General features: G+C 51.2%; 1 protein-coding gene across 1 annotated transcript; it reads left to right on the top strand.

The window, feature by feature from the left end:
• The first annotated feature begins 5,647 nt into the window (after positions 1-5,647).
• Positions 5,648-11,383, top strand: LOC123345847 (C-type lectin domain family 2 member D-like). Its single transcript, XM_044982907.1, has 5 exons — positions 5,648-5,737; positions 7,546-8,068; positions 9,039-9,158; positions 10,676-10,860; positions 11,231-11,383. The coding sequence occupies exons 2-5, from the start codon at positions 7,669-7,671 to the stop codon at positions 11,381-11,383; spliced, it is 858 nt and encodes a 285-aa protein (XP_044838842.1). The 5' UTR covers positions 5,648-5,737; positions 7,546-7,668.
• Positions 11,384-12,914: the final 1,531 nt, after the last annotated feature.

The following is a 12,914-nucleotide window of genomic DNA, read 5'->3' as shown; positions in this document are numbered from 1 at the left end:
GGTTATTTACCAAATAGGTAACCAAATAGCAAAGGGGCCCTTTTCATGAGTGTCATGGCAGATTCCAGGAACTAGCATTGTATCTACCTCGTCATAAAATGCATCTATTTCAAAGATTGTTTTTTTACACAGTTTGGCTAGTTTGTTTGTAAGTTCCCCATTTTTCCCGTTCCACTGCCCCTACACTCTGAGAGTGGTGAGCACAGTGCAAATGCTGCTCAGTGTGGAGAGCCTTGCAGACTTGCTGCATGACTTGACCTGTAAAGTGGGTGCCTCGGTCACTGTTTATAGAAACAGGGAGACCGAACCGGGAAATAAAAATCCCTAAACAATTTCTTTGCTACTGTGATGGAGGCAGCCTCTGCACAAGGTTAGGCTTTAATCCATCCAGAAAATGTACAGACACATACTAACACATATTTATATGAGCAACATTTTGGCATGTTGATAAAGTTAATCTGGATATTTACAGATGGGCCCCACAGAGTGAGGTGAGCTGCCGGTTTAGTCTGGACTGGCTTACTACTATTGTGTGCTACTAGTGTCGCGACACTAGTGCAATCATCCCTCCTTTGCTTACGTAAGTCAAACCGTGGGTCACGCGAGCAAGGCAGGGCAACAAAGTCTTGGGTGCTACCAAGCGACCATTCAGCTGCACCATTAGCCCCATCCCACCCTGGGTTCATTAAGGAGGAGAGTTTGAGGAACATTACAAGTTTCATTTTCAGGTAGTTTTGGCTAGCTTCCGCAAGCTATTCTTCGAGATTTCGTAGTCTTAGTTTACTTAGCTGTCCGACAGTGAGGCAGCAAGGGAGAGGTTAGTAGCACAATCACCTTGCTTGCTTGGAGGCTTTATTATGTCCTCAGGTGGAGAGGTTGTTTTTTTAGCAAGATTCAAAGGCACAGTAGGTCTTTCAGCAGACAAAGGAAAGGTCGCCACATCTTTACCTTGTCCTTTACTCCTGCTGTCTAGAAGGAGCAACAACGCCAGAAGGAAAGATAGACCGATCATCAGTCGGAGAGCCATTACAGTGAAAAAAACATGGGTAGTTAATTCTTGGCACTTCACAGCAGTGTTGGTAATTAACAGGATTTGATAAGGGTCTTTCAGCATGGGGCCAGGGCAGTTTCTTACTGGTGGACCTCCATGTAGACCCAGTCTTCTGGTTTCAGCCAGCGGCAGAGCTACTGTATATAAAAAGACCTAACACATTTTATTAGTCTTTGGCAATAATTAAGCATTGTGTTAGTTATTAAATAAATGTCCATCTGAGCCAAAGCCAGCAGGGCACTGTTGATAGTTGCATTGGGTGCCCTGGTACAAATTTTATGAGGGATGAATCTGGTTTTTTTTTATTGGGCGTGGCCTTTATATGGCCTTTAGCCATACTGGATCTGTGAAGCTGCACATAAGAAGTGGGTATTCACCCACAAAAGCTCATGCTGCAAAACGTCTGTTAGTCTATAAGGTGCCACAGGATTCTTTACTGCTTTTGCACATAACTTGTTATAATTTGTCCAGTACATTAAGTTCACAATCACTATTGCTACTCACAGGTGTGCCAAAGTTTTACAGCAGTTTCGGCATTTCAAATTTCATCAAGCTTATAAAGGCTAAAACCACAAAATATCACTCAATATATTTTGCCTTATTTGGAATTAACGTGTGCAAAACAAGCAAGTTATCCTAATATTTTTCATATTAGGTTTTTCCTGCTTTGGCGGTTACGTTGGTGGTCTGCCTGTTTTAAGACCCCTCCTTTGCGGTTGCATTGGATAAGGCTCTTGTCGCATTCTGGCTGAGCTGCCACACATGGACCCTTTATGTTTCTTTCCTTAGTTCCTCTTTTTCTGGGTTCTCCCCCCCCCCACCTTGTACAGATAAACAAATTTAGCAGAAGTTAAAACCTTTGCCCTTATATAGCGATTGGGCTAGCTACAGGCCTTAGGCCTGTGAAGCAGGGGCTAGGGTGCAATTATAATTCTGGGCCTATGAGGGGGGGCTAATTTTCCAAAAGTTCATGGAGGATAGGCCCATCCTAGGGAATAGTCAGTAAAGAGAAAGGCAGTGCATTTAAAACTGAACTTTATCAACCCCTCTTGGGGCAATTAGCCTGTGGAACTCCCAGCCACATGAGGTCATCATAAGCAAAGGCCTTCAGACAGGGCACTGGATATTTATCTGCAGAATGGGATGCTCTTAAGTGTTACAGAGGGAGGGATAGCTCAGTGGTTTGAACATTGGCCTGCTAAACCCAGGGTTGTGAGTTCAATCCTTGAGGGGCCCACTTAGGGATCTGGGGCAAAATCAGTACTTGGTCCTGCTAGTGAAGGCAGGGGGCTGGACTCAATGACCTTTCAGGGTCCCTTCCAGTTCTAGGAGGTAGTTACAGCTCCTATTATTATTTACAGTCAATACAATGCAAACAGGTTGGAAGGGATGTAACCATCCCGTTTCAGGGCATGAGCAGAGGTGTGTTGGGGGAGGGGTTGTGTCCCTTTGTGGCCCCCACTTGCCCTCCTTTCCTGTCCAATATCCTGGGCGATCCTTCTCCTGCCTCCATTCATGCAGCAAGACCTTGGTGGCCTGTGGGGGCTAAATCCTGCACCCCCATCCCTGGGGCGAGGCAGCAGCACTCACTGGGCTCTCTGTTCCTGCTGATAGGGGGGAGCTGTGGGGGGCACCCTGGGTACCATCAGCGGGGGTGGGGTTAACCCTGCCCCAGCCCCCACCCCCTTGTCACAGGTCACCCCTCCTGGGTAGTCAGTGGCCCCTCCCCACACAGCAAGGTTAGAAATGTGCACTAGGCCGTACTGGGGTCTCTCTCCAATGGGGGTCTCCCTCGGCTCGTCTTGTCCCTTCAGGCTGCCCCTGAGCCTGTGTGCTGATGGGGGAGATGCTGTATCCTGGCCTCTGGCTCAGCTGAGGTGCTGCAGAGGGGAGGCAGGATGGCCCAGTGGTTAGGGCACCAGTCTAACTCACTCTGCTAGGAGCTGGAGAGCTGGGTTTAATATCTGGCTCTGCTACTGGCTCCCTGGGTGTCCTTGAGCAAGTCACTCAGCCGCTCTGTGTCTCCGGTCCCCATGTGTCAAAGGGGGGTGGCTGCATTTCCCTACCTGGCAGGGTGTGGTGAGGGTGACGTGTGATTGGGAGATGCCCCTAAGCAGTGGCCACGGGGGCCACCCTAGCTACAGTCCCCATCTCCTTTAGCCTAGGCAGCCTCAGATCAGTACTAGTCGCAAAGAGCCTTTGGCTGCCCAACGCTAAGGGAGGAAAAGGGGCATGGCAGGCATGCCTGCAGGAGGTCCACTGGAGCCGCGGGACCGGCGACCAGCAGAGCACCTCCCACGGCGTGCCGCCCTGCTTGGGGTGGCGCAATTCCTCGAGCCGCCCCTGCCCGGAGCAAGTGAAGGACCCCGCTCCAGGGGCCCCACAAAACTCTCGTGGGGGCCCCTGTGGGGCCTGGGGAAAATTGCCCCACTTGCCCCCCCGGCAGCCCTGGTTCCAGACTCATCACAAGATAGGGTGGGGGGTGTGAAATCCGGCTTCACTGAAGTCACTCTGAGGGTCTGGCTACACTTGCAGCTGTACATCGCTGGGAGTTACAGCTGTCTTCGTACAGCTGAGCAGGGAAAGCGCTGCAGTCTGTCCACACTGACAGCTGCCAGCGCACTGTGGTGGCCACACTTGCAGCATCTGCAGCAGCATTGGGAGTGGTGCATTATGGGCAGCCATCCCAGCATTCAAGTGGCTGCAACGTGCTTTTCAAAAGAGGGGGGTGGGTGGAGTGTGACAGGGAGCGTGAGGGAGAGAGAGAGGGTGGATTTTTGGAGCTGACACTGTCAGCAGCTGCAAGTTTCAACCCCCTTCCCTACCCCTCTCTCGCTCACTGAAAGTAAAATAGCCGCCTTTGTTTTTTTCCTCACAAACCAAATAAGCAGCCTCCCCGAAACGGACCCCCCCCTTCCGGCCTGCCGAGCTGCTTCTCTCCTCAAGCCCCTTCCTTCCCCCTCTCCTCAAGCAAACACTAGCTGTGGTGTTCCAAAGGGAGCCCCCTGCCTCTGCTCATTCACAGGAGCTGGGTTTGTTTTTTGGATAAGCAGCTCCGGGAGCCCCAAGTTGACAACAAAACAAACAGAGGCATCACAACAAAACAAAGAGAGTTATCTTTACTTAAAAGCATTATGGGAAGCTTCTGAAGGTCAGTTACAGCGTAGTAAGATTATTCCCTGTTTACACTGGCACCCCAGCGCTGCGGCATTAGCGCTGTCCTCTTTATTCCTCTCATCGAGGTGGAATACAAGCAGCACTTTAGCCAGGGAGATGGATTTCATGGATTTCCATGGATTTCACTCAGGGAGTGTGAAGGTGCCTTACATTTAAAATCACTTTAACTGCCCCTCCTCTCCCCAATCCCACACTCCCACCCCTGCCCCGAGCACAGGGAGGGAGTCGCTGTGATTGAAGAGCTGCTCTGCACTAGCAGAGTTATCCTGCTCTAAGTACCTTGGCTGGGGCTGGGAAATACTTTTTAACACAATAATTACACTGGTGCAGCCCTTGGTGTGGACAATGGGTTATACTGGTAATGGTGGAGTAGCCACTGGGCCAACGGGGCCCTGGCCAATTGCCCCCCCCCCCGAAATATGGGTGCCCTGACCTGGTCTGCCCAGCGCTCCTGCCAGGGAGCAGGGTTGGGGTGTAGCGGCCCCCACTCCCTGGCAGCAGCGCCAGGCGGGCAGAGGGGGGCAAGCTCCCGTGCCCTGCTCCTGCTCCCCGGCAGGGGTACCAGAGGGGGGTCGGAGGGGCCTTCATCTGCTCTGTCCCAGGGCCCACAAAACAGTGATCTGCCTCCGTATAAAGGTACCCTGCACCTCTCAGCATATTCCCTCCCTGCCTGGGGATCTCAGTACTAGTCTAAGGGCAGGTCTATACTTACCGGCCGGGTTGACAGGTAGCGTTCGATTTCTCGGAGTTCGAACTATCGCGTCTAATCTAGATGCGATAGTTTGAACTCCGAACACGCTCCCGTCGACTCCGGAACTCCACCACCGCGAACGGCAGTGGCGGAGTCGACGGGGGAGCCGTGGACTTCGATCCCGCGGCGTCTGGACAGGTAAGAAGTTCGAACTAAGATAGTTCGACCCCCCGCCCTAGTGTAGACCAGGCCTTAGCCCCTTTATCCCAGTACAGCCCCATGCACACTGGGGAGCTGACCAGGACGGTTAGAGATGCAGCCCCTGCAGTGCAGACAGGCCCCAAGTCCAGGGTGGCTGCAGGTTTCAGCCCCAGGGGAAATCTGCCCCCAAGCTGTGTTACACGGGGAGACTAGATTCAGTCACTAGCGTCCTTTAGCCCGGCCTGACCTGCCTGCCTCAGTGACCCTGCAGCGCTCACTGGGCCGGAGTCTTTGGCTCGGATCCCTGGGGGAGCTCGGCTCCCTGCCCCCGGGGTGTGTTTCTGAAGGAGGTGTCAGGGAGCGGTTTGGTTTGGTTTGAATCCTCCCCCCACGGTGCAGTTTTACAGCTTGTTTCCTGTTTCAGACTCCTGGAACATCACATCACTGGCTGCTCCGAGCAGGGAGGAGCTGTGGGGCCAGTATATAACCCGCCTGCTCCAGCGAGGGACTGACACAGGACTGCGTGTGTCTCACAGCCCAGCAAACCCGTCCTGATCCGAATTAACCCTTTCGCCGCTGTTGGTCCTCCTGCGGGGAGCTGGCTGGCTGCTGCTCAGGTGAGCAGAGAGCTGCAAGCGCGGGGCTGGGGGGTGGGGGGAGATATCTGCATGGGGAGCTCTCCTGGGGGAGGGGTTGGGCTGCCTCCATTCTGTCTCACCCCCGCTTGGTCCCCACGAATCCAGTTTCGCTCCCGGCTCATTTGCCCCTCGGGTCTGTGCGGGGCTGGTGGCGGGGGGCACTGGGGACAGGGGCGGTGACACCCCCGGGCAGCCCCAGTGCCCGGCCCGGGATGTGCCCGCCCTGCAAAGCCAGGTGGGGTCTGATCTCTGCACCCACTGCAGAGCCCGCGGGGTTTGCCCTGGGTCAGACCCTGGTGCCGGCTCCGTTTGGTGCCTTTGCTGGGGCCGCCTGGTGCCCGGAGCTGCCGGATTCACTCTCTGGCTCCTGCTCTGTTGTTTCAGAGCTGCCTGGCCCTGCAGATAGGGACCCTCCTGCAAACACCCTGGGCCTGTCTCCCTGCAGCTACACAGAGCCACTGGAAAGCCATTGCCAGTTGCATTGGTTGTAGGATTGAGTTTACTCATTAAATTGCTGTCCCAGCAGTTCCTAGGTGGCTGAGCATGGTAGAGTCTGGACAAGTGGTTTGCAAATGATACTCACCATAACCTACGAGCCTCTACCATGTAGCCTGGATCCCAAGTCCAGTGCTCAGTGGGGCAGATGAGTGCTGTGAGGACAGGTGGGCTGCTTCTTTAAGTGTGCAGTGGGAAATGAGGCAGAAGGGGGTTGGGGAGGGTTTTGGGCAGGAGCTCTGCAGTGACACAACAGACAGAAATAATTAATCTAGGGATAATGCTGGCTTATGCTGGCTCGTTCTGCCAGGCTTTGTCTGCGCTAGCACTTTTGTCAGCATTGTCGGTCAATCAGGGGTGTGAAAAAACCACCCCCCTGACCAACGTAAGTTTCAGTGACAAAGCGCTGTCCACACCAACGATTACGTCAACAGGAGATGCTCTCCCACCAACATAGCTACCACGCTCAGTGGGGGTGGTTTAATTATGCTAGCAGAAGAGTTCTCTCCCGGGCAGGATCTGAAACCACTTCTCTCCGCTTTGAAAAGGTATCAAATTCCAATCTGATCAAAGGGAATGTTTTCACACAAGGCACAGCTGGCCTGTGGAACTCGCTGCCACAAGATCTCCTTGCTCAGTCTTCTTTTCTTAGTCCTGACCAGCTCTTGGCATTTATAGGGATAATGGGACCACAGAGTTACAACCGTCAATATTACACAATAACCTGGAGGGGGAAGGGCTCTGAATCCTCCTGGGTGAGGTACAAGCCCAGCTTCTAACCAATGGGGGTGAGCTAGGATCCTCCTCTCGGGGCAGATTATTCCATCACTGTCCAGTACGGGGGTGTCCTGTTTCTTGGAGATGGGGCGCTCACTTCGGATCACAGGGTGTTCCTCAAGGCAGAAAGCAGGAAGGACCCATTCAATGAGAAATTCCAGGCTCTCAAATTAAAACATGCCTACTTCTTGCCAACTGTTTGTATACGGGGGAAGTGATCATTCCTGTCAATTCAGCTGTGTAACATAACTTCAGTGGAGCTATGGCTACTTTGCAGCCGCTGGGGAGCTGACCCATTCTCTCTACAGAGAAGTAACTCCACTCCAGCACGTGCATTTGTGTATTGGAGCTTGTCAAGCACTTTGGGATCCTTCCGATTAAAGTTGCTATAGAAAAACCAAGGTAGTCACATCCCTACCCACTGCGAATGACCCTGCTGTGCAGGGCTCTGGATTGGCAGATAGAACAACATAAACAGAAACCAGCCAGAGTAACCCTGAAAACTCTCTCCCCAGGTAAATCCTTGAACACAGACCAACCATGGACTTCAGAGAGAGGGCAGAAAGCAAGGATGTCTCAAGAAACTGGAACTGATTTGGTCAGCACCTGCTGCAGATAAAAGCCGCATCAAGGACTGAATGAAGCATTTAAAAAACAAAACCCACTCAGATTCCACGTCTGGGCAAAAGTCACAATCCGATTGTATTGGGAAGGGTTTTCTCCAATCACATCCTGTCGGCAAACCACGCTTGCGGTGTAATCCAGTGAGCTGTTTCAAAACTGTGATTAAGAAGGGCTCTGCCGACACTGCCCGACCCACTGTGGGTGTGTTAGTTTATCACTGGCTCCAGATGGAGACTCAGGTCTGCATGTCACAGCTTTTGGAGATGCAAAAGATGGAGAACGGGTCGTGTCCTGCTGAGAAGAGAGAGCCAGATCCACTCCTGGGTTCCCAGGAAACCCAAGTGCAACAAAATGGGGACACTCCCGTCACCATCTCTCCAAAGGATGGAGAGAGCAGCAAAGTTGACCCTGCAGGTACAGCTGCCTTTTTGGGATCTTCTTAGGCTCCCCTTTCCAAGGAACTTGTATTAAGTGAGGGCCTTTATCTCCCTCTAGTGGTTGGTTCATGTAAAAGACGTTGATGTACGGCCTTCAATTTAGCACTGTTAGCTCAGGCAGTAGAGGTCTGTTGTTGATCCAAAGGTCTCTAGGTCAGTCCCTACATGTTCAGTCTAATTCTTTCTTCAGTGCTAGGTAGGCTGGTCAAACATTTTCCATCGATTTTTTTGCAGGGGTGGGTATGGGTGGAAAATGCCTTTCTTTTTAACTAGACCATTTTTTTTTCACTGAACATTTTTTTTTTTTTTTGTTTCAGTCAAAAAATGTTAGAAATGGGATTTTTTTTTCCTGATAGAAAAAATTCAGAGCAAACAATTAAAATCTCTGTTTGCAATGGGGAAGTTTGTTTGCAGGGAATTCTTTTGCGTTTGAAAATAGGAGACAAATTCAATTTTTGACTTAAGGTTTTGGGGTCCCCCTCTCCTCCCTTCTCTTCCTTTTTAAAAGGCACTTTCAGTGGAAAACATTTTGAAGGGGCAGGGAAAATCTCTGAGAACCTCAAACTGAAACCCACATATTTCTGGGCTTTTGGGGGTGTTCTTTTTGCTTTTTTTCCCCCTCAAAAAAGTTGAAATGACTTTCCCCCCACATTTGGAATGAATTTTTTCACTTCAGTGTGTGTGTGTGTGTGTGTGTGTGTGTGTGTGTGTGAAAACTGGGGTTTTGTGTGTGTGTGGGTAATAGACGCCAATAAAAGACAAAGCCCTGAATATCGGGACTGCGCCTATAAAATCAGGACATCTGGTGACTCTAGTAGGTAAATAGATAGATAGATGGGGTGTATGGGGATAGATAGTTTGAAACTCTTCCTTTTTAAAAAAAAAAAAGCTGCTGACCCTCCCCACTATAGCAGCAGCGTGAGCATTAATGGCTGTTTCTATTACAGGTTTGCTGTCTGGGTTCAAATCATGGGTACGTCACCGGGCAGTTCCGAGTGTGGTTCTCAATTTCATGCTGATCATCATCCTCATCCTCATCCTCATCATCGTCCTCATCTCCATGTCAGGTGAGTGTGGAGCCCGCACTGACCCCGTCTCTGCACCTTACACTCCGTGCTGGAAATGTCACATCCCTCACCCAACTTCTCCCCTCTTCCCCTCGCCCTCCCCTGCTTCAACAGTCACATCAGACTCTGCTGAGCCTGTGGCATTTCTGTGGGGTCTCCCCCACCCCCAGTGTCCAGCTCCCACTGGCTGTTGGCTCACTCTGCCCTGTCAATCAAACACACCTGGTTACCCAGGGCTGTGAGTCACCGTGTTACCCCCCTGCCTCCAGCGGGAGGGAGTCGTACCTGTGCCTGGCTGGTTGTCAGCTCCCTGATCCCAGCAGCCTTTCAGCTTCATGAGTTTTCTCCTCCAGCAACATTAGCTCCCCTGCATTGCACAGCCAGTGTGCTAGAGCGCTGTGCTGGCCAGAAACTTGCATCTACAATATTTGAGTGTGGAGGTGCAGGGGGTGCGGGTGAGACTGTCACTGGGTGGTGCAATCCAGAGTCACTTAGACCAGTGCAAAGTGAGTGTAAAACCCTGTGGTATCAGAACAGTTGCATATGCCCCCTGCTTTTTACTGGTGCCACTGACTGCATGAAGGGCAGGGCAAGGATGAATTTAGCCATATATGGAGTTTGGCAGGCAGGAGGAAACATCCTGGATGGGGAAGAGGGAGGGTGCAGCAGCCCGAACAACTTGAGATGCTGCATGAACATTTGAACCTGGAATCATCCCAGTCTATTCATTGCACAGCCAGATCCCATTGCCAGAGCTCCATGAACCAAGATAAAAATGCAATTCTCAGTGCATGCAAAATCGGAAGTAGGGGAGGGGGCAGAGGAGCATCAGAGAGGCTGTGATATGAGCAGACCCCTTTTCCACCGCTGCTTAGTCAGGTGGCATAAGGAGCTCAGGGTTTCCAGCTGCATTTCTGGTAAGCCTTAGAGCAGGTCTGAACTTAAAACACTGCATCGGCACAACTGCACCTCTGTAGTACTTTAATGAAGAGGCTCTAAGCTGATGGGACTCCCCCATCAGCATAGTTAATCCACGTCCGCGAGAGTCAGTAGTTGTATCGGCAGGAGCTCTCCCACCAACATAGCTCTGTAGAGCATGGGAGGTTAGGTACTTACATCACTCAGGGGGGTGGATTTTAGAGCGTGCAGTCTGGGGACCACCTTGAATTGCACCTGTCACTTTTTTCCTTTGTCCTTGAAGATGCAGCCCTGCTATTCAGCGGCCTGAGGGATGGGTTTAATCAGGCACTGGCAGGGTTTGTGCCTGCACTGAACAAAACTGCAGTTACAGCAAAGGAAGCTGCTAGCTGGCTGCTGGCCTCTGTCGATTGAAAAAAAAAAAAAAAGGAACCTTTCCAGGCACAAGCCCAGGCTTCCACAGCGTAGTGTGTGTGCGTGTGTGTGTGCGCGCGTGCATGGGGAGGCGGGTATCTGTTGTGGTGTCATTGGAGAACTTGTTCCCTTGGCTACAGAGGGTGAAGGGTAAATCTCTTACTCTGCTATTTTCTCATCTCTAGCAAGGAAACCTGAGCCGTGTCCAGCTGGTGCTGCCTGCCCAGTGGCTGCCTGCCCAGACGGCTGGGTCGGGCACCTGGGGAAGTGTTACTATTTCTCACAGGCTGAAGGGAACTGGACCCACAGCCAGAGCCACTGCTCTGCCCTCGGTGCCTCCCTGGCAGCGATTGACACCCAGCAGGAAATGGTGAGAGAGAAACACAGAAGCTTTGTAAACCCCACAGGGCCAGACCCCCAACTGGTGTAAATTGGTCACAGCTCCATGGGGGCGACGAGATCTTGTCACTACAGGAGTTGAATGGGCTATTCAGTTACCCCAGAAGAGGCTGTGTGCTGTGTTGGGGTTATCCCTAGTCCAACCTGCGGTTGATCGCAGAGCAGGGAAGCGGATTGGCTCAGAGGATTGAGGGGTGGGGGCCCCTAGATCAGAGCTGTGGGTGGAGAATTGCCACCCTGGACAGTTTATCCAGTGTCCTGTGTGGCAGCTCAGAGAATCCAGCACAGACTGCAGAGAGCTCAGATCCAGGTGCTTAATGGACATTTGCTTTATTTAACAGGAGTTCATGAAGCGCTGTAAAGGACTTGAGGACCACTGGATCGGCCTCCGGAAGAGCCCTGGCCAGCGCTGGAAATGGTCCAACGGCACCGAATTCAACAACTGGTGGGTCTCTTTTCCCTTCATTCACTCTGTAAGTGTTGGGCCGCTGTGATAAATGAAGTGTGTGTGGGGGAGCTCCCTTTGATGGACAGCCAGCCAGTTAGCTGTAAAATGCCTCTTGGTAGCTGTTCTCTGCTTGCTTTACCTGGAAAGAGTTAAAAAGTTCCCCAGGTAAAGGGGAAAAAAAGGTGGACACCTGACCAAAAGAGCCAATGGGAGGCTAGAACTTTTTTTAAATGGAGAAAGAAACTTTCCCTTTGTCTGTTGTTCTCTGGGCTGGAGGGACAGAGCAGCCGGGCTATGAGGAGCTTAAGCCAGGTATGATCATAAATCATCAGATCATACCTACAACTACTTATCTGAACTCCAAATGTTTAAGTAGATCAGAATGTTTAGCTAGATGCGATTAGGTTTATTTTCTTTATTTTGGCTTGTGGCTCTCCTCTGTGCTAACCCCCTAATGCTTTTGTTTGCTTGTAACCTTTCAGCTGAACCCCCAAGAAAATTAGTTTGGGTGTTTAATTCTTGTAATTGTTTTTTTTTAAGATCTAGGAAAAAGCCTAAGATCCAGATGTATGTTTCCCTTTTTGTTTTAAATAAAATTTACCCTTTTTTAAGAACAGGATTTGATTTTTGGTGTCCTAAGAGGTTTGTGCGTGTTGTTTGAATAGCTGGTAGCCACAGCTGATTTCCTTTGTTTTCGTTCTCAGCTCTTCCCCGGAGGGGTGAGGGTGAAAGGGCTTGAGGGTACCCCACAGGGAGGAATTCCCAAGTGCTCCTTCCTGGGCTCAAAGGAGGTTTTTTGAATTTGGGTGGTGGCAGCATTTACCAAGCCAAAGACAGAGAGAAGCTGTAACCCTGGGAGTTTAATACAAGCCTGGAGTGGCAAGTATTCATTTTTAAAATCCTTGCGGGCCCCCACTTCTGCACTGTGACAGAGTGGGGATTCAGCCTTGACATCCATGTACCCTGTAAAAGCACCAGCTGGTACAAAATAAGCAAATGGCCTACACAGTAACCAAGGTTGCTGCAAACCCCCATCCCTTGGCATTCTGCTCCATGCACGTGCGCCACAGGGCCTGCAGCTTTATTACGCAGAGGGGTAACCTGAGACACAGAGCAACTAAGCGACTGGCCCAACGTCACCCGGAAGGTCTGGAGCTGAGATGGGACTTGAACGCAGATCTCCCAAGTCCAGTGCTAGGGCTTTAAACTACTGGACCACCCTCCCTGTACAGGAATACAGTCACACCTGTTAACCAAAGAGTCTGAACAAATTGCTTTCAGTTGCAGACCCACCAAAGTGAATGGGGACATGGGCGTGATTTGCTTTGCTGAATGGGGGCTGTATTCTGCACGTGGTCTCTTTGGACTGAATGATTTGAACAGTTCTGAGTCTCTTGGATTTGTTTGTTTCTGTTGCAGGTTTCGCATAGAAGGCAGTGGAGATTGTGCTTATACGAACAGCTACGGGATTGCCAGTTCAAGCTGCTCCAGACAGTTGCCCTGTATCTGCTGCAAACCAGTGGAATAGATAGAAGGCAGTTCAAAGCTAATGTCATGTGGCCTGTCCCTGCCCCTGC

This window comes from Mauremys mutica, chromosome 12 (genome assembly GCF_020497125.1).
Source record: "Mauremys mutica isolate MM-2020 ecotype Southern chromosome 12, ASM2049712v1, whole genome shotgun sequence".
NCBI lineage: Eukaryota > Metazoa > Chordata > Testudines > Geoemydidae > Mauremys > Mauremys mutica.
This window is presented reverse-complemented; position numbering and strand designations above follow the sequence as displayed.